Raw genomic sequence first — 22,140 nt, 5'->3', positions numbered from 1 at the left:
TGTGAAAAGCAAAAATTACACTAAGATATTAACAATTCTTTTAGTTCAGGTTCCACATTCAGACCAATATGATCGAAAATGGGTCAAACCAGTAAAATACTATCATAATAACATAGAAATAATGACAACTCCAAATTTTTCTCTTTGTAAATATTTTCATGTAGTTACACTAAAACAAAGATTAATTTTGCAAAAAATGTGAATAACCTGAAAAAATATGAACAACCTGAAATGTCTTAAGAGAAGTAAGTACAATTTCAACAATTTTCTGCCTATTACTAAATGTTTTGTGTATTTGTAGATCCACTGTGATCTGTAAGTTATAATGTACATGTTTAAATGAAAAACTGAGGCAAAATATTGTTAAAATTTTACTTATTTTTTCAGTTTGTTCATGTAATTCACATCTTTTGAAAGGATCGTTTGTAGATGTGAACCTTTTCATAATGTAAATTTACTTTTTTCACTCTAAAACATAGAGAAAAGTTTGGAGTTGACATTTAATAACATAATATTATTTAAATTTTACTGGTCTGGCCCTCTTCAAATCAAATTTAGTTGAATGTGGCCCCTGAACCAAAATGACTTTGACACCCCTGGTTTAGATTTACAGCATCTTGAGTTAGAAAGCTACAAAACAACCCTCTAAACACAAAACAGTCCACATGTAAATAACTTAACTGAAGGGATTAGAGCATCACTGCTGCTTAACTCTTATTGGTGTAAATTCAGGTCAACATCAAGTGGCGTCAGTGTTGTTAAAACTCCAATAAGCAGGTTCAGATCTGCATCGGCCTCACACACACCAGGGAACTCATCACATTTGCTAATGGTTGTAAGCTATATGCGGGAATGCAAGCAAATATACACACACACAAACAATGAAATGTGTATTCCAGCACTTCAAACAAGCACTTTCCATATTTCTGAGGATTATAATAATCCTCTTCCCTCCATTTGCCATCCACTTTGTACCGTGTGCCTGATGAAAGAACAAAAACAGTACGAGGCGGTATTTTCACAGTAAAAAAAAAACCAAAAAAAACATGAAATCGTGAATCATTTCTCTTTCTACAACAGATTTATTTTTGGTAGGATAAATGCTGTTTGTATTCTTAAACAGAATGAAAGATAACTATCCAGTACAAGTGAGCGAAATTATATTTTACACCGAACATTAGATATATTCATCCGAACACAAAGAGAGCAACAGTGGGCAGAATATCCTTTCACACTCCTACTTTACAAATATGTAAATAAGACCACAGAAAGGAAGCATTCACACTCGCGCGCACAGTCGAAACAATCAACAATTCAACGAGAAAAGGTAGGTTATTCAGAAAAAAAACATTAAATTCAAATGACGTTGTGCAAAAAAAAAAAAAAAAAAAAAATCACAGCTAGAAAATCCTCTGGCTGTGGAGATTTTAAAAACAACAAACGAATACCCCGTCTTAGATTCGACTAAGAGTGGGACTGTTCAGTAGTTTTATTGCTGTAGAGGACAAAACACACACACACACACAGAGAACAGAGGAGGCACTGGACACAATAATCTGATTATACATTCACCAAGCGCCCATTTATACGTATCGTATATGGGCCGTGTACATTACGCAGTAGAATCAATGCAGTAAATCATCAAAGTGCTTCAGAATCAATCGAGACAATAAGAAAAAAAAAAAAAAAAAAAGGGAACAAAACAATGTAGATACAAGAAAGAACAGTCATTCACTTTCGGTACGAGCTGCATATTAGCTTTTTGTCATGTACAGTACTTAAGACAAAAACAAGAAAGAAAGTTATGAGGCTGAGGTTCACGGTATGGAAAGGCGTGGTGAGCAGAATTTGGCAAATAGTCCAGTTGAGGAGTTTTATTTTTATTATATAATCTGCATAATTTAACCTGTTTTGCATGGCGTGTCAAAAAAAAAAAAAAAAAAAAAAGGAACATTATTTTTATATTTAAGACTGCAGAGTGAGAAATTGGTAAAGAAGGTATAAATCTAAGGATATTTTATTCATTTCTTTATTTCTTTTTTGTGTATTGTTTAATTCTGGGGAGGTATTTCTATAAGCCTTTTTTGGCTTCTATCCTCTTCTGCACAATGGTGTTACTTGCATGATAATTAAAAAAAAAAAAATCTTGTTTGTGACGTGCAAATAAATAAATACTACATTTCTGTACAGGAGAGATCAAAATGTAAACTCTCCTCCACTGCTAAAGCTAATGCTAACGCTAGGTGCTGTGTGTATTATAATGGGTAAAATACAGCTAAATTTTAACTTAATCTTTTGCAACTGTGCATGACTAGTGATACCTAATTACTATTTCCAATTTCTTCAAATATGACTTTTGTTTACACTGTTGAGCAACAGATTGTCTATCAAATAAAAGAAGAACAAGGCCAGGGACTGAAAATCTTCTATATGAGGAGGGGGGAGGGACAAATGGCAGTTGAGTTTGATAGACATATCACCGTTCGATTATTTCGATGAGCTGGTTAAAATGATTGGATGGTGTTTTTTCAGTCCTGTCCGTTCCACAGGTGACTAAAATTTGTATTTTTTGTGTTAGAGCATTTAATTAATTGGTTGCAATCGGGATGTGAAGGAGATTTTAAGTAATATAGTAAAAATGCTCCAGGAAAACATCTCCTACCCCATTTTTAACTTTCAATGTTTGTTTCACTCTACAGTTATTTTTCTTAATCATCATGATAATGTTGCCGTAAATGTTTTACGTCTAGATTTCTACAATTATTTGCTCTGACCATAAATATTCACTTAAAACCACACGAAAACAACCTGGTTTCTTCAACTCTCATACAGGAAGAAAAATCATTTATTGTTTTATTTATCTGTATCTGATTGGAAATGACCTATCAGGCAAAAGGTTCGTGGCAGGTTCATTAAAGTAAGAGCTGAAAAATAGGAACAATGTCCCTATATCTCACCGGAATGTTCCATCAATAATCAATAACGAGTTGAATTTGAGAGCTTGTCAGGTTCTGTTATGATGTTAGAGTCCTGTGGTCTTGATGCAGGAGATCGATCTCCCAATAGAAGTGGTTGGTACTTTGACTGGAGGGGAACTCAACAAACTAGAAAAGCACTCTGAGAGCGCAGACCTCCGCCAAGGCAGATCAATGCCCCCCCCCCTCGATCACCACCAAAATTTAATCATTTGTTCCTTGTGCCAGTATCAATATTTCCTGAAATTTTCATCCAAATCTGTCCATAACTTTTTGAAAGATCCGGATCAGTCTTTGCCATTTGATAGAACACCCCATTGTAAATCCCTGAGTCAAATTGCATGAGATTTGCACAATTCCCCCATATTGTGATTTCCACCATAAATATTAGTCCCATATTTATTTTACCTATATTTTAAGATTCCTTGACCATGAAAACATACCATTAGCAACTGGATTCATAATTATATCCTTATTAGTTCAGTAGTTATTCACGAAAATCACATTTCTCGTAATGGCGGTTTTCTTCTGGATCTAGCTCCTTAAGTATTAAAGCTACATGAAATCCGGTGGCATACTCCCGATGCAGAACTGACTGAGCTACACGATGGCGCTTGTCAGAAATTTCTACCTTTAATATTAAAGGCACAGTAGGCCAAAAAGTAAGGGCACCCCCATTTTTTATATAAATTGAGATAAAATCCGCCTTCTGGATCAGATCCGGATCAGCCTTTGAAATGTGATAGAGGACCCCATTGTCAATTCCTGAGTTAAATTTCATGAGTTTTGGTCAATAATTAAGCGAGATATTGGGAAACGAAAATTTTGGCCCCATTTACCACAATGTTAACGAAAATTTCAAAGTGATCCAGAATCCAGGATTTCTTCCGGATCACCCTCAAAAGTTAATCATTTCTTCCTTATCCCATTTCCAACAAACCCTGAAAATTTCATCAAAATCTGTCCATAACTTTTTGAGTTATGTTGCACACTAACGGACAGACAAACAGACAGACAAACAAACCCTGGCAAAAACATAACCTCCTTGGCGGAGGTAATAATTATATAAAAGTCCATACACAGTTGCAGAAAGAAATTATTAGACCATCAAAAGTCATCAAAAACAATGGTTATGCAATCAAGTCCTAACTCCTGTGCGTATCATGTGACTAAAACAAACAGAAAAGAAAACATGGAATGCCTAAAAGCACTGTTTTTGTCAGTACAATGCCATAGCTTTTGATGTAAGAACTGAAGTGATTTTGGTTATTATCAAGAAAACCATGGAAAATGGATAGATATCAGCTCTGAAATTAAACTACTATGAGCTATTTTGGTTATCATTGCAACTGCTAAAATACACAAAAAAACATGATGTTTTACTTTCCAGCTGCAAAAACAGTGTCTTTGCACTGGCGAAAAATGCTGAATTCTGAGCTCTATATTTTTGAATAATAGCTCATTTGTACATGTTTTTAAAAGTTTGAATTGTTTTAGACTGTTTTAATCGATCTTCCAGGCCATTCTAAAGATTATATTTACATTATACTTGTCCAAACAAATGTACCTTTAGTTGTACCAGGCATTAAAATGAACAAGAAATTGAAGAAAACAAGGGTGGTCTCATAATTTTTTTTTTGCGACTGTAGATGTTACTTTACTCTCTTTACCACAAACTGTGACTTTCCTGATCCATAAAATGATCTTTTAAATAGTTTTAAACATCGCATGTGTAAATGTCTTTTCTGTGTACACCGGAAGGGCCGGAACGTTGACTCTCTTTACAGATGAAAGTAAAAACGCTGACTATTTCATCCAATAATCAGAGCTAATCAACTGTGACCTGCTGTAAAGGAAAATCTTGTAACACCTCAACTAACGAGACATTAAAATGAAAAAAAACTGAAGAAAACAAGGGCGGTCTAATAATTTTTTCCATGACTGTATGACTTCCTGTCAGTGCTCAATAGTAACTATATTGATATGTCTAATGTTATAAATCATCAAAATATGATCCATTACAAGTAAAGGTGAAGTTTGAATAATTCGATAATTTGTCAGAAATCTAAATATCATTCACTTTCAAAAGGAATCAGATGCATGTTCCTATATTCATCACTCTGTGGTCTTAAAATAAATTAATTAATTAAAAAAGGAGTGTTTTTTTTTTTTTTTTTTGAGACGCTCTATAGGTGGATCTTAGGCTGGGATTGTCACTGTACTAAAGTGCTATGGTTTATAAATATTCATAACATTCATTTCCTAATCTAGTAAAATATGTACGTACACAATATGTACAAAACCCTGGTGTTATTTGATCATGAGGTCTACGGTCACGTGGTCCGGTGTAATCAACCACCACCACCTTGGAGGTTTGGTTTGTATGTATGTGTGTGCGTGTGCATTTCAGGATGTCTGCTGCATTTCAATTTAACAATAGTGTTGTTGTTTTTTTGGTTTTTTTTTGCATTATAAAGTTTACACATTTAGGGATTTTTCACCTTAAGTAAAAGCTAATATAAGAAAACTGTCGACCTGTAAGAATATAGGTCTGCAACAGGCATTAGTGATAAATTTGACTTTGAATGCTTTGTCGTGTTCAATATGAAGCCTTGAAAGACTCTATTAAAGGTTCAGTGTGTAGTATTTAGTGGTATCTATGGTGAGGTTGTAGATGCAAACAAAGTGAAAACCCCTTTATCTTTCCTACAGTGGCTGCTAAAAAGAAGAAAACCATAAAAAAAACATGAAAAGAGAAAAGGCCACTGTATTTGTTTTGTTCGTTCTGGGCTTTTTAGTTAAGGGCATGTCACCTGTGGTCCATACCAAACAGTAATGCACATTACCGCTACAAAATAAAAATATAATAGAAAAGTCCTTCGTAAACAAGAGGACTCACTCCTATTGGAAATACAGTTGTGCTTGTAAGTTTACATACTCTGACAGAATGCGCATGGGACGGTCTTAGATGTTCCAACATGACAATGAGCCAAAACACAAGGCCAAGTCCACCTGTCATCGGCTACGGCAGAAAAAAGTGAAGGTGTAGGAGTGTCCATCTCAGTCACCTGACCTAAGTATCATTGAGACACTTTAGGGAGGTCTGAAACATGTACAGGGTGGGGAAGCAAAATTTACAATGAACATTTAGTTGTTTTTTCTCAGCAGGCACTACGTCAATTGTTTTGAAACCAAACATATATTGATGTCATAATCATACCTAACACTATTATCCATACCTTTTCAGAAACTTTTGCCCATATGAGTAATCAGGAAAGCAAACATCAAAGAGTGTGTGATTTGCTGAATGCACTCATCACACCAAAGGAGATTTCAAAAATAGTTGGAGTGTCCATAAAGACTGTTTATAATGTAAAGAAGAGAACGACTATGAGCAAAACTATTACGAGAAAGTCTGGAAGATACTATTAAAGAAGAATGGGAGAAGTTGTCACCCCAATATTTGAGGAACACTTGCGCAAGTTTCAGGAAGCGTGTGAAGGCAGTTATTGAGAAAGAAGGACACATAGAATAAAAACATTTTCTATGATGTAAATTTTCTTGTGGCAAATAAATTGTCATGACTTTCAATAAACTAATTGGTCATACACTGTCTTTCAATCCCTGCCTCAAAATATTGTAAATTTTGCTTCCCCACCCTGCAGTTCACGCAAGAAAACCCAAAATCTTAAAGGAACTGAAGGTGTTTTTGCCAAGAAGAATGGGCAGCTTTACCATCTGAGAAAATAAAGTGTCTCATCCACAACGACCACAAAAGACTTCAAAATGTCATTGATGTTAAAGGTGCAGGAGACTTTTGCGACCAATTTTTCATCAAATCTGTCAAACCTCAGTCATAGCCTAAGTGTCACGAATCTGTAAGTCTTTCAGTGATTACTCACCTGAATCTCTTGCATTACGGTGAACAATTTCAAAGTGCCATCCACCATAAACAAAACCATGTGCTTACAAACCGAGCCAGGAGGTCACTTGGGCATCTTCAGAATTGTGTCGCGACGTGCATTGTGGGAAAGGGAGGTTCGTGCAGCCGCCTGACAGTGGCAGCACAACCATATGGTATTATATGGATGAAACACAACGCGAAAATAGTTGAAAAGCGGAAATGGCTGGAGTCATGTCTGTTCCAGCTGCTGCTGTAAGGTGGCTGTGCGAGCCTTCGCTTCCCACAGTGCACGTCGCAACAAAATTCCAAAGATGCCCAAGTGACCTCCCGGCTCGGTTTGTAAACAAATGGTTTTGTTTATGGTGGATGGCACTTTGAAATTGTTCACCGTAATGCAAGAGATTCAGGTCAGCAATCACAGAAAGACTTACAGATTCGTGATACTTAGGCTATGACTGAGGTTTGACGGATTTGATGAAAAATTGGTTACGAAAGTCTCCCGCAGCTTTAAAGAACTAGGGTATGTACACTTTAGATCAGGGTCATTTGGACAGTTTCTGTTGTCAGTATGATTTAAAAAGAGCAAACATATTTGTTCGATAATAAATGGCTTCATCCAACCACTGCACTGCAAAAATCAAAATCTTACCAAGTGTATTTTTCTCATTTCTAGTCAAAATATCTCATCATATTTTATGTATTTTTATGCTGAGCTCTCGCAACTCGTTTTCCAAAGCAGTTTTTCTGCAAATGGCAAATAAACGGATTCTGATTCTAATGCACTTTATATTCATGCACTTTGTCCAAGTGAGTGTCGGTTGATCTACAGGGGCACCTGTCTTTTTATTAATCTTATTCATGTAATTTTTCATTGTTTTTTTTTTACCTTGTACTGTCTTATGTATTTTTATGCTGAGCTCTTGCAACTCGTTTTCCAATGCAGTTTTTCTGGAAATGGCAAATAAAGTGAATGTGATTCACACTTAAAAGAAGACATAATCACCTAAAGAGTAACTTTTCAGTGAGATATAAGAACTTAGTTTTAGACAACTGATCTTGAAAATCTTATTTCAAGAAATCTTACCAAGATAATTTTTACTTGTTCCATTTGCAGATTTTTTTTTACTTGAATTAAGCAAAAAAAAATCTCCCAGTAGAACAAGTAAAAATTATCTTGGTAAGATTTCTTGAAATAAGATTTTTAAGATCTATTATCTAAAAATAAGTTCTTACAAAAATCAGTTCTTATATCTCACTGAAAAGTTACTCTTTAGGTGATTATGTCTTATTTTAAGTGTGATGAGATATTTTGACAAGAAATGAGAAAAACACACTCGGTAAGATTTAGATTTTTGCAGTAGTTACCTCATAAGATAATACAATTCTATAGCTTTGAAAGTTAAAGTAAATTGTTGAATTAGCAGAGATTAATCAGTCCATCTGTATCTGTATCAAGATCTATTGTCTTTTTTTTTTTTAATTTATTTATTTTTTCTTCTTGTCTTTCTATTTTTCTTCAAGATCTATTGTCTAAAAATAAGTTCTTATATCTCACTGAAAAGTTATTCTTTAGGAGATAATATCTTATTTTAAGTGTGATGAGATATTTTGACTAGAAATGAGAAAAATACACTTGGTAAGATTTTAACTTTTGCAGTGTAGCCACAAGAGAAAGAAAATGTTTTATATCGTCTTTCATATTCTCTGAAAAATGGCCAAAGAATCACAAATTCTGCTCGGCTATGTAAACTTCTGAGCACAACTGTATCTACGGTAGCTAACACACAATACTCACTCTATGAAAACATGACTGTAAATACTACACTCCATTTCTGCCATTAGATCCTCCAAACCTTACACCCTGAACCTTTAGACGTGCAGACACCCTGTGCTCGTATCCACGTCACATGACCCACTACGTGACCGTGCAGAGTTCGTCTTTGCTGCTCTGACAGAGTGTGTACCCACAAACCCGGGGTCTCCAGCTCCAGTTCCAGTTCCAGTTCCAATTCCAGCCTCGGCTCCAGCCCGACGACTCCCTGCTCTTCTCCCTCGGCGGCAGCAGGAACACGACGCAGGCGGCCACCAGGATGTGCCACAGCGAATGCGTGTAGTAGTAGTTGTCTTCTGTCTCAGCAAAGATAAACACACTAACGCCTATCAGAGCGCACAGGGCCCCGGGGAGCAGGAAGAAGACCCAGCGCTGCCAAGAAGGCGGGTAGCAGTGATGTCGCTTTACACCTCGATAAACCTGTGGAGAACAGAGAAACACGAGGATGCAGCTGTCAGATAGTGTTTTGTACATGCGGTGTCTACAAAAGGCAAAATACAATGGTGGAAAAAAAGTATTTGGATACCCCAATCGCTCTTAAAGGAGTGATGTTTTGCTTCTTTAAATGGAATTATGCATTTTAAAACATTTCCCTGTGGTCTACATAAACTGTAAACGCTCTGCTTGGGTCTGAATTCTTCATTAATTCAACTCCACAGGTCCATCTTCAACGAAATTTCTGAGTAATGACACCGAAAAGGTCGTTTAAATCCAAATGAGCCACTTCACACCCCACCCCCTCCAGGTTGTTGACCCTGCTTTCTGTCCTGTTCAGCCACTTGTGTTCATTAATGCAACCAACAACTGAATATTTTAGGTAATCGGCTCAACTTTTGGACATATTTTCAGTTTTTACCACAACCGCTGCTGCTGACAAACAATTATGTCGTACTCGGAGAAACGTTCGTCGGAAGTCTTGACCTTATATGTGCAAGTGTTGTAACAAATTAAGCAGGAATTAAAACAGGTTATAGAAATCCACTTGATTTTTGCCGGAAAGAATATAAAGATAGCTTTGCAGCACCTGGAGGGTTCAAATTGAAACTTTTTGAAATATTAGGGTCCACAAATACACAAATAAACGTACCAAAGACTAATAAAAGTGGGTTTAGCAAAATATGACCGCTTTAAGTCACTGAACTGTTCTGTCGTGGTCAAAACTGGATGTTTCATCAAGATAATGCAACACATCCAGGGCGTGACATGTAGAAACTGTCAAGAATTTAGTTTTGTTATTTTTTTCTTGTTAACCATGAAAAAAAAAAAAAAAAAAAAAAAACTTAAAAAAAATCACCTATCTCAGCTAATTCTGTAAAGGAAACGGTTTGATGCAAATTTGCAACACTCGACACTAAGTAGTTAACATTTATCACCTAATGTACTCTGTAATTTTAAAAGAACCCCTCCCATCATGGTATACACCCCCTGTGTGCGTCTTACCCAGGCAGTGACCATCACCGTCACGGCGCAGAGGATGGGGCCCAGCATGTTCCACAATCCTTTGCGGTCCAGTTGCATTGACATGGCTAACAGCAGAGCTCCGAGCATAAACAGAGTCTGCAACACAAACGCGAACACACAACGTTGTAAGGGTCTCTAACACAAGCATTAAATACGTGATGATAATTACAGAGTGGGCGTATTTAAATATTTACATATTTAAATGTGTCTCTAATGCGAGCCATGCACAGGATGGTGACCCAGAAGGAACAGACGGACCCCAAGAAGTCACAGTACTGTAGGGTGTCGTAGTTCATTATACACAGTACGGCTACACCCGGCTGGTCACACGCATGGTAGAACTGCAGAAGAAAAACATATACGGTAACCCACAGAGCAATGGCATGGCAAGGTTTGGAACTACATCCTACTCTAAGCAGCCGTTGCATCTGTCAATGACACTTGCACACTTGTAAAAAGTTCTCTACTGCACACTTACAACTTTATCATTATTATTATTGCAATTTTTTTGTCACTTTAGTATATCTTATCTTATGTTTCTTATGTATCTTCAGTAAATTCATTTTTAACTAATAGTAACATATGTTCACACCAGAGATACTTATTACTTCCTAAAATGTCTTTAGATTTTATTCTTACTATAGTTCTACAAATACAAAAGTAATTTTACTGTTTTTTTTAGCGAAATTGTTTTTAACATTAAAATGGTTTGATGTAGTATTGATATTCCAAACAAACAAAGGGAAGTCATGTACCAGAAAACAGTCAAGACTCACAAAGCTATCATCGTATCAACCCTATGTATCTACAGACTGTATCACTCACTGAATAAAGTACAAAACTCATTGTTTACACACATCTGTATTATAGCATCATCAAGTTTTTTCTTCAAACTAAAACTCGTAGCCACTTATTTTGACAACTGCTGAAACTAACACCATGTCTTATAATCTTCACCTGCTGCATCAGCTGTTAGTTTACATTATAGCTGTTAGCTTAGCTCGATTTTTAGACTGAAAACATCCACAGTAAAACCAAAAATTACCTCCATTCTCTTTATGATTTGTGTTGTCAATAGCTGCACTAAAGGTTTGTTTGGAATCAAACAAACAAGGTCTGAACTGTCAGAGTTTAGTCCAAACTGTGGATCAACAAACAGCAACTTAGCAAAGATAAGAACATCCCATAATAACTTTATACCTTCATAAGGCTCATAGTCAAACTCAAATGTGTAGAAAAAAAACTGTGATTTCAGCATAAAATTCCATTCTTTTCATTTACAGCTGTGTCCAGTGGAGAAAGCAACAACAGTAGTCACTTTTCCATTGATCCTCAAATTGCGCAAAAATAACTTGCGCATAAAAATTGACCTAATGGAAAAACGATAATTTCGCCAAAACTCTTGTTTTTCAATTAAAAGTTTTTGAGCTAGCAAGAGGTTTTTTTTTCGGCCTAGCAAAACTTCAATGGAAAGACTTTTTTCCACAACTAGAGTCAAGTGACTAAAAAAAAAAAAAAAAGAACCTGATGTTGACGGATGTTACAACGAGCGAAGAAGAAGAGTTTTAAAAGAAACGTGGTGCTATATGTGTGGACACACCAGGAAACCAAATATTTTTTTTAATTTAGTACAGGATAGAGGGGTAAAATATAATAATAATGAATATATCTGTAAATCAACATGATATTTACAATTGTTGCCATGTTTATGGAATGACTTCTCGTGTCATCTTGCTATAATAAATAAACAAATCATCGCATTTGTGATTTAATGGAAAAACTGACATTATGCACTTCTGTTTTTTTGACATTTAGTAAATATCAGTAAAGTTTTGTGCAGATGTCCAATGGAGAAGCAACTAGTGATTCTAGCTTTTACCATATTGTCACTTTCTTTGACTCTAAAAGTTGTTTCTTAGTGGTTCTCATTCCATCTGGTCAGTTCCAATGCTTTGATCAAAGGCCCCATGGTGTTAGCTTTCGTCACAATAACAGACCAACAGAGTGACTCACTACTCCCTCTAGTGGTCACCTTAATCTAACAGACTGTTGGTATGAGTAAATTCTACAGCAGAGGTCTCAAACTCATTTTAGTTCAGGGGCCACATTCAGCCAAATTTGATCTCCAGTGGGCCGGACCAATAAAATAGTAGCATAATAGCCTATAAATAATGACAACTTCAAATTTTTAAGTGCAAAAAATAACATTAAATGATGAAACTATTTCTATCCAAAACAAAAAAGAGGTGAATAACTGAAAAAAACTGAAATTTCTGAAGAAAAATAAGTACAATTTGATTAATATTATGCCTCAACTTATTATTTATACATGTGCATTATGGATAAGATCTACAAAGACACAAAACAGGCAGAATATTGTTAAAATTGCACATATTTTTCTTTAGACATTTCAGGTTGTTCATATTTGTTCAGGTTATTGACATTTTATTATTAAAGGATATCAGAATTTAATGTTCTTTGCAATAAATCAAAGAGAAAAAATTGGCGTTGCCATTATTTAGAGGCAAAATAATAGGATTTTTCTCCCATTAAACCAAGAAGAAATTTTGGACTCATTATTTCTAGGTTATTATGCTGTTATTTTTGAGTTTGATGCCCTTGACTGTTAATATCTTCAGGGTAATTTTTGCATTTTGCACTTTGTAAATTCATCTCGCGGGCCAGATTGGACCCTTCGGTGGGCCGGATTTGGCCCCTGGGCCGCATGTTTGACACCTGTGTTCTACAGTGTAATATATTGATATCTTTGGCAGAACTTCAGAGCTCTTTATTCTAAACACCCTAATGATGATTTTGGGTAATATTTAATGTTTGAAAGTATAATATTAAAGGCCCTTTGGAGGAAAATGAAAACAACGCTGATTTTACTTGCAGCTTTAAGTGGATGACTGTATTTTTTTGTCAATTAATAATGTATTTTTGTCTTGCCTGTCTTTACCCCAGCACGCACACTTAAGTGCTTCTGTTTCTGTGTGTTTTCATTACCGTGGAGAAGAACATTGTGAAGAGGTAGACTGAGGCCTCAGTGATGTAGCCACGTTTGACCGCCACCACTATGGCAGGCAGGAAGAACAAGTTACTAAATGTGAGTAGAAGAGTTGCTGTCAACTGGCGACGGTACGACTGAGCTTTGGAATCATCGGTGCAGCCCCACCCACTCCAGCCTGCAAATACGTGGAAAGAAACACAACAAAGACTGAATTAATGACTTATTAATGAACCTGTGCATGAAAACAGTGATAAGACTAAGTCAAAGGTGAAGGTGTGTTTGGGTCGTACCGGCCTTGCAGACACAGGCAGCGTACAGGTAAGTGTAGGATCTGAGTAGTCTACATTCACCATATTTCCCACAATCCTCCACACAGGCACTGATGAACACCTCCGGCACCACAGAAACCACTGACGTGTTACCGCAGTCACTGATACAAGAAAGAGCATGCACATTTATATCAAAAACATGCACAAAGAAATCACAGTTATCTCCAGTTTTTGATCATTTGAGACATTTCTTAATTTCACAACTCTGAATTTTAGCAAATGTTGAATAAACAAACTAACTAAGCACAAACATGAAGTCCAATGCAGTGTGTGTTACCTGTTGCATGTGAGCTGCAGTGTGAGGTACCATGTTGTTGACTGAGGGAAGGGCAGTCTGATCACAGCTTTGGAGACACTGGTGTTCACATGAACAATATAACCTCCAAATAAAGCTGTAGATACACACACAAACACATGATCAGTGTCGATAAACTTATATTAATTTTATTATACAAGCCAGTCTGACTGTTATCTTTGAGTCAATGAAGCAGGAACTAAAATCAGTGCAATCAGTACAGAAATCAGTGAGAGTTTTGTGAAGGTTGTTTTTTTTTTTTTTTTTTTTATATTGAATTATTATAATGTTGTGTCCACGAAGCTCAGTGTGTGTGGAATGAATCGTTCGGCTTTACCTGTGCGGCAGGGCTGAGAGTTGTTGAGTTCAAGGACTGGAGCCCACGGAGAGAAACAGGCCACCACAGTGCTGCTGTTTCCCAGGGTCACATTTGTCTACAAAAAAGTAAGCATAGAAAGTTCAGAAGGGAGAAGTTCGCCTTTACAGCTGTCTGTTAGGAAGACTTTCACGCAGAAAAGGTATCGTTGCGACATGTGGTGTGTGTTTTTTTTTTTTTAAACTTGACTATATAGTTTTGGTGCCTAAAGGGTGAAATCAAGGGAAGGTTAACATCTGGTCAAAAAAAATTTAAATAACAATAATCTACAGCAAACATATTTTTGGGTAGGTAATTACTTATATTTTCAGGAAACTGTATTTTGAAATGAGAAAAAACTCATGAAAAAAAAAAATTTGAGGAGTTTTATGAGTGTGAATGTTTGGAAAGTGACAAAGTTTTCTGCCGTCATTCTGGTTCATTTTATAAACTCTCATAAATAAACCAAATTTATTCCAAATACATTGATATTTGACTATTATATCATTTATGTCATATTCTAAACACGCACTGTTTAAAATTAATAAATGCATATATCTATGCAAAACACATTTGAATATAATATTAATATTATTTGTATGTTGTAAATATTGTAAAAAAATATATATGATATTGACAATTGAAATAAAAAATGCTTAATCTGATATCTACTTTTGTTGTCCATCCGTAACACTCCCATTTGTCAAAACTCTTGCCATTTAGGTATGATCAAATAGTTTTTTCCTCTAAGCAATTATTAGGTTGTAAAATAGAGGGTTTAAGGTATACACTGAATACATTTTAGGATGAAAATGTCACAGGAACTTCACTTTTGAGAACTTTGTAATTCTTGCAAAAAACAGATGTTAATTTTTTGTCCATCTGTGACGCAGTAGTATTTGATATTTTTCATTTAAAAATATTTTAAAATAAATTTCGCCCTTTGAGTATGTTTAAAATAGCATTTAGACCTTTCCAATTATGTGTAATATTTGTCTTAAACGTGTCTGGTTCAAAAGTTATGAATCAAAAAGTCATGGGTTGTCCATCTGCGACGCCCTTGACCTCGCCCTAAACCTAACAAAACTGACAATGAGAGGTGAAAATAAGAATAAATAAAAAAAGAAATGTGGCCTTGTGTGGATCTCCTTAAGACAGTCCAGTGCATAACCTATTCGCACTGATCCTCTCCACATGTAGGCTTTACCCTTATTCACCTCCTGTCTTTCATAAGCCTTCCTCACAGAAGATGTCATCCTACAAAGCCCTGAAGGCTAACCTTTCCCAGTATCAAAAGAAAAGCACAAAGACACACACTCATCCCAAAGGGGTTGTGCAACAGTGTGAGTACTCACAGTGTTCAGTGTGAGCTGTAGATTGAGTGTGCCACCGGTGGCCAGTGTCTGCAGTGGGTAGCTGAGCAGGGTGGGGTGTGTATCTGTGACGCTGACGTTGGGTCCGTTGACGGGGGTGAATCGTAGTGACAGAACATCCACCTCCTCATAGAGCACAGGGATGTTCCACACACACGCCGAGGCCGACAAAGGTGTCAGTAGCGATGCTGTTACGTTGCTAAAGGCAAGTGTTTCTGCGGCCGTTGAACTGTTGCCTGCTGATGTCGAGTTGGTAGAGCTGCTGTTGTTACGAAGCTTTCTGAAGTCATCATCTACTGTAAGGCCCACACTTTTTGGTTTACATGCCACTGATGGAAAACACACACATATAAAAAAAAAATAAATTATACACAGGTAGTGGATGAGAACAGAGAACAGGATTGTTTGCAGTCCACATACAATCGTGGAAAAAATTATCAGACTGCCGTTGTTTTCTTCAATTTCTTGTTCATTTTAATGCCTGGTACAACTAAAGGTACATTTGTTTGGACAAATATAATGATAACAACAAAAATAGCTCATAAAGGTTTAATATCAGAGCTGATATCTATCCATTTTCCACATGATTTAGTGACATGATTAAGTTTGTGGATTTTGAGGCCTCAATGTGGCCTAAAACCCATACATAGATTATTAGACCACCCTTATTTTCTTCAATTTCTTGTTCCTTTTAATGCCTCGTACAATTATAGGTACATTTGTTTGGACAAATATAATGATAACAACAAAAATAGCTCATAATAGTTTAATTTCAGAGCTGATATCTAGCCATTTTCCATGGTTTGCTTGACAAAAAAACAAAACCACTTCAGTTCTTACATCAATATCTATGGCATTGTGCTGACAAAAACAGTACTTTTAGACATTCCATGTTTACTTTTCTGTCTGTTTTAGTCACATGATACACACAGGAGTTAGTGCTTGACTGCATAACCACTGTTTTTGTTGACTTTTGATGGTCTAATAATCGTTTCCACAACTGTATATAGCCGTATGTGACTATGGTTACCTGTGTAGTTTGAGACAATGCTGAACGCCACAGTTCGGTTGTCATGGTTGCTCTCCACAACAACTTGTAACCAGGCGTCCCAAGGAGGGTTTGCAAGAGTTGCAGAGCACTCAATCCCTGAGCAGTTCACTGTCAGCGGCTCCTCCTGCAGAGAAACCGAACCGATCCTGAAGACCAGTGAACAGTTCTCATTGTGTGGTTCCTCTTCTGATGAGCAGTCGGCCACAGAAATGGAGAAAGAGGAGGCAAACTCTGGAACGTACAACCTGAACATGCACAGACAGAGATACATTAAGTATACATGTTGCAAAAAATGCATGGATCCACACGTAAATATATAAATAAGCACATACAAACAGTGCTTACTTAAGGCGTGCAGGTCTATCAGGGGCTACAGTCTGTTGGAGGAATGTGCCCTGGTGTAAAACAGGCGTGTCCACTGCCCTCCTGATTGAAAGCTGAGGCTGGAAGAAGTAGGAGCAGGATGGAAAGCCCTGAGAGAAAACGACAAACCAAATAATTTTACATACCTACATACATGTCACTCAGCTTTCTGACAGACAGTTCACAGGGTTTACAGGTGATTAATTTACCATTTTGGAAAATTAGGAGTAGTAAATCAGTTTAAAAGTACAAAATACACAAAGGAATGGTCTGAATAAACAGAAACAGTGAATCTCTCATCAACATTTTGGTAAATAAGTATAATATCAGCAGCATTTTTAAGATAGACATGTACCCATAGAAAGAAAGAAGCTTAACAATGTGGTTTAGCTACTTTACATATGAAACACTCATCCTTCACCCCACTCTGGAGGGACTAGTTGTGGTACAAAGAAAATTTACAAGAGCACAACTAGAGCAATTACATGTTGTCATGACCTATAAAACAAACACATTTTATAGGCAAGTAGGACAGGCCAAAAAACAAACAAACAAAAAAAAAAAAACTACATTGGCTGATATTAAACTTGTCCTCAAACCACTGCAGACAAAACACTCCAAATGTCCAGACATGCGCTCCAAGGAAAATAACTCTTCACAGTCATTTCAGAAAAGTACAAAGGCAGATCAACACAAACCTTCTGCTCTATACGGCCATCATCTTCAGGCAAATGTGCTGCAATGTACCAATCACCAGGTGCAGGACTGGAGAAGTTAAAGGTGGTGGAGCTATGTGAGGTCACGGGTAGTTTCAGAGATACACAGGGAGTCCATAAGGTGTTATTGGGAAACACAGACCCTACTGGGTTAATCACTGGAGGGGCACCCCATCGTATATGGCTATAAAAGTAAAGAAGACACATGGATGTGTTTAGAAATGGGCAGAAGTGACAAACTGCATGCACACAGTAAAACATTTAGCAGAGAATTGTGATGTAAATTTTGAGGAGCGAGAATAAAGAGGAGTCCTGAAAGGTAGAAACAGAGAGGTAGCAGCTTTCACGAGATAGAGTTTCTCTTACATGGTGACGTTGTGCTGTGCACAGTGAAAACTGTGTCCCTTTGTGACAGTGAACACCCAGCGAGCCACTGCAGTCTCCTCTGGTATATGAAACCTCTGCAGCCTCACATTGCCATACCATCCATACTTTGACAACTTCTGAGCAGGTTTAGAGGAGAGCTCAGACACGAACGTCACCTGCCCATCTGAAGAAAATACAGAAAAAATTATTAGACCATCAAAAGTCATTCAAAACAATGGTAATGCAATCAAGTACTAACTCATACGTGTATCATGTGACTAAAACAGACAGAAAAGAAAACATTGGAATGCCTAAAAGCACTGTTTTTGTCAGTACAATGCCATAGTTATTGATGTAAGTACTTAAGTGATTTTGTTATTATCAAGAAAACCATGGAAAATGTCTTGATATCAGCTCTGAAATTAAACTCTGATGAGCTATGCTTGTTGTTATCATTATATTTGTCCAAACAAACCTTTAGTTGTACCAGGCATTAAAATGAACAAGAAACTGAAGAAAACAAGGGGTGGTCTAATATTTTTTTCTGTGACTGCATATGTTTTAGAACTGGGATTTCAGAATATTTCAATGCGTGACCTATAAAGGGTTAAAGTAGAGGCTGACTCTTCTGGATCTTAATTTTTGTAAACAGGGTTTATACAGGTGCTTAAAATCCTTGAAAATGTTTGAATTTCAATGTTGTGTTTTCAAGGTCTGAAAAGTGCGTGAATGTTAGTTTGACCCTTTATACTCACTCCCTCACTAATAGAAATGCTCTGAAATTATAAATTTCAACCCTAGTGTGTTATTGGAGGACATAACTTTATTACTTTTGTGAATTTTTTCCATTTTTTTTCATTATTATGTAGAAAATCAAGGTCAATGAAGTTACCATATTTTGTCATTATCAAGAAAACCATAGAAAATGTCTAGATATCTGCTCTGAAATTAAATTCTGATGAGCTATGTTTGTTGTTATTATTATATTTGTCCAAACAAACCTTTAGTTGTACCAGGTATTAAAATGAGCAAGAAATTGAAGAAAACAAGGGTGGTCTCTGGTTTCCAGTGATAATCAGATTTAGATGTTGACAGATTTTTTTTATATTTCATTGACAGATTTTTTTTATATTTCATTTCATCATGAGAATAACTTTAATAAAGTTAGATTCATGTAGTGATTTTAATGCAGCAAACATTCACTTATCTTTAGGAACTATGTTAACTACAACAAAACCAACTAGGAGGGGTATTCCCTTTTTAATCCATCTATTCTAGAATCGACTGAAACAACCAAGATTTATGAAAATCAATGCAGACAGACGTGATCACATAATCTTCTTGTTTTAGATCATTTATTAGCCTAGCACTCAAATGACAAAATAAGAAAAGACTAATGGAATTTTGCTATAAACCCAGTATTAGCAATAGGTACATGATTACTGAAGGTGTTAGCAGTATTTGGTCAATGATACATGCTGTCGATGTGTACAAACTATGCATGTAAATACGAAACAAATACTACAAAACTGTTTCTTTTATGAAATTTGTGCACTAGGTTTGTGGCATTCAGTTAAACCAGCAGGTGCTTATAGTTAGCTAACATGCTAATACCTTTGACAATGATGTTTTGAAAGCTTACCGTCTCCTAGCGTCGCAGGTGTGAGGCCGAAACAAATGAGACCACATAGAAAATAAACTTCCATGTTTCTTTTACTATTGCCTGAACCATTACATCGTCTTTTTTCTACTTGCCCGCTACGAATCTACGAGGAATTCCACTTCCTGAAATCTATGTAAATACGTTGCGTCAATAATGCTACCTTTACGTGCTGTTGGAAAAATAGGTGTCGACGATGACGGAGGGAAAGGGTATTAAATACGTCCGGGTTAAAATAATATTGTGTGCGAATTTTTTAAACATAGCAATATTCTGACATAATTTACTTGCATTATTTAAACAATTTTGGTTGATTAGTGGAAATATTATACTATTATTGCAAAGTGTTTAAAAATGTACAAGCTTTAAAATATACGTGAAGGCAACACTGGCCACATCTTTTTGAGGATGTTTAACCTTTTATTGCTGTTGGATGGAAACAAATGTAAATTCTGTAACACAAAACCAAATATTATTTATTTTTTGAAAGATGATGAACTTTATTTAAAGCTTTTAGACAAATTTGGAAACAAAAATGCTATAAAAACCACCAGTATTTGTTCTGATTTAGATATGGTCTTATAATTCTATAATCCTTCCTCCTGGCAAACTTGTTATTTTCTTGTTGTGTATACATTGATTGTATACTTTACCTTCTTGAATAAAGATTCAAAATAGATGTGTATCGGCTAAAATTTGCTCAGAGGTCTTATTTATGTCTTTGTGCATAAGAAATCAATAGAAGTGAATCCCCAAAGGAACTTTGTGTTAGTAAATGCAAGTTCTGCAAATTTACAGGATTTCAGTTCTGTTGCAACATGTTGATGCTCATATGAACTATGTTTTCAGGTCAAAAATGTCCAATTTCATCACAATTAATGGTATATTTTCATGTGTTATGGAAAAATAATACTCTACTAATTCGTCTTCAATAAGGAAGGGTCAGTTCAAGCAATCAGTGTCAAGAAATCACTTTATTTGGAGCTCCATAGAAAGAGATATCACTCAGACAAAAGACTGAGACGGTCTGAACCCAAAAATACAAATCACAATGTAGTCTTCTGTCTCCCGTGAGAAAATTATGATGTGTCAAAAGTGTTTTGGTTTGTGTCAGGAACTTAGAGATAAGACCCCTGTGAGAAATATTGGTTTGGCCTTCTACTCTGAACAAAACACAAAAGAGGTCAAAACCGCTCTATAATACACAGTGACATGAAAATATCTGAAATAGAGTTAGAAGCCTATATGATATATGAAATATATGAGAATATATATGAATATATATGGATATAAGTAATTTTGCCATTACACATGTCACAAATGGCCAAGTTATATTTTAACTGAATTTGCCTGAAAAACAAATATTCTATTCTTTTAGATTCCCCAATTTTTCTTACAAGATTCTATCCTACATTTCACATGTTTTATTTTTACTGGTTGCAGTATGGAGTACGGTGCTGATCCATCCAGCTTATGCTACGCCAATACATACATGAAGAATGTCACATGTCACTTTTTAAATCAACAGTTTTCTAATAATAAGCATTATTATTATTCATTCATTCATTTTCTGAACCCGCTTTATCCTCACTAGGGTCACGGGGGTCGCTTGGAACCTATCCCAGCTACACAGGGACGAAGGCGGGGTACACCCTGGACAAGTCGCCAGTTCATCTCAGGGCTGAACATATAGAGACAAACACTCACTCTCACATTCACACCTATGGGCAATTTAGATTAACCAATTAACCTTTCAGTGCATGTCTTTGGATGGTGGGAGGAAGCCAGAGTACCCGGAGAGAACCCACGCAGACACAGGGAGAACATGCAAACTCCGCACAGAAAGGTCCCGCCCCCTGTCGACTGGTGTTGGAATCAAACCCAGGACCTTCTTGCTGTGAGGCACGAGTGCTAACCACTGCAACACCGTGTCGCTCATTATTATTATTATTTAGTATGATGATAAACTATACAATAAATAATTCTGATCCTAGTTTTCGCACAGGGATCATTAGTGTAAACGGTGACATGGCTGCCGAGCATCAGTATGATGGGATCCACAACAACCATGTCACATCCGTCCACTGACACATTTTGTGTTTTTGTGTCAGCTGTTATTGTTTTAGATCCACAATACTAACATTTATGAAGAAGAGGAGAGTTAGCAATAGTAAGTCTATAAGTTTATTCCTAATAAAGTACTGGTACTGACCAGATCATCATGGGTAATGTCACGTCCGTCCACCAGCAAAAGTTTTCACATACACGTGCTATTCAAAATCCAATATTTCTGAAAATAGAGCCTCCACTGTCAAATAATATCAGTAGTCTGCACACAAATGTATTAGCATTATTTCAACACAGTTCTATGCATTTCTTACAACCTTTTTTTTTTTTTTTTTTGACAAAAATGGCCACTTATTTGACCCCCTAAGTAAATTTTAGCCGATA

General features: G+C 36.2%; 1 protein-coding gene across 2 annotated transcripts; it reads right to left on the bottom strand.

Annotated features, from left to right (window-relative positions):
* Positions 1 to 8,492: 8,492 nt before the first annotated feature.
* On the bottom strand, positions 8,493 to 19,825 carry pgap6 (post-glycosylphosphatidylinositol attachment to proteins 6). 2 transcript variants are annotated; one of them, XM_030161427.1, is made up of 13 exons: positions 19,672 to 19,825; positions 18,030 to 18,213; positions 17,646 to 17,847; positions 16,930 to 17,057; positions 16,564 to 16,829; positions 15,516 to 15,862; positions 14,143 to 14,239; positions 13,788 to 13,902; positions 13,472 to 13,614; positions 13,178 to 13,356; positions 10,366 to 10,512; positions 10,151 to 10,267; positions 8,493 to 9,130 (listed from the first exon to the last, which is right to left on the bottom strand). In XM_030161427.1, exons 1-13 carry the CDS (start codon positions 19,733 to 19,735, stop codon positions 8,795 to 8,797), a joined length of 2,325 nt encoding a protein of 774 aa, XP_030017287.1. In that variant the 5' UTR covers positions 19,736 to 19,825; the 3' UTR covers positions 8,493 to 8,794. The 2 variants fall into 2 exon arrangements, with proteins under 2 accessions (XP_030017287.1, XP_030017288.1); XM_030161428.1 differs by having other exon boundaries at positions 13,472 to 13,611.
* Between the last annotated feature and the right edge of the window lie 2,315 nt (positions 19,826 to 22,140).

The sequence above is a fragment of the Sphaeramia orbicularis genome, chromosome 17, assembly GCF_902148855.1.
Source record: "Sphaeramia orbicularis chromosome 17, fSphaOr1.1, whole genome shotgun sequence".
NCBI lineage: Eukaryota > Metazoa > Chordata > Actinopteri > Kurtiformes > Apogonidae > Sphaeramia > Sphaeramia orbicularis.
The sequence above is the reverse complement of the archived record's forward strand: the minus strand, read 5'-3'. Positions and strand labels throughout refer to the sequence as shown.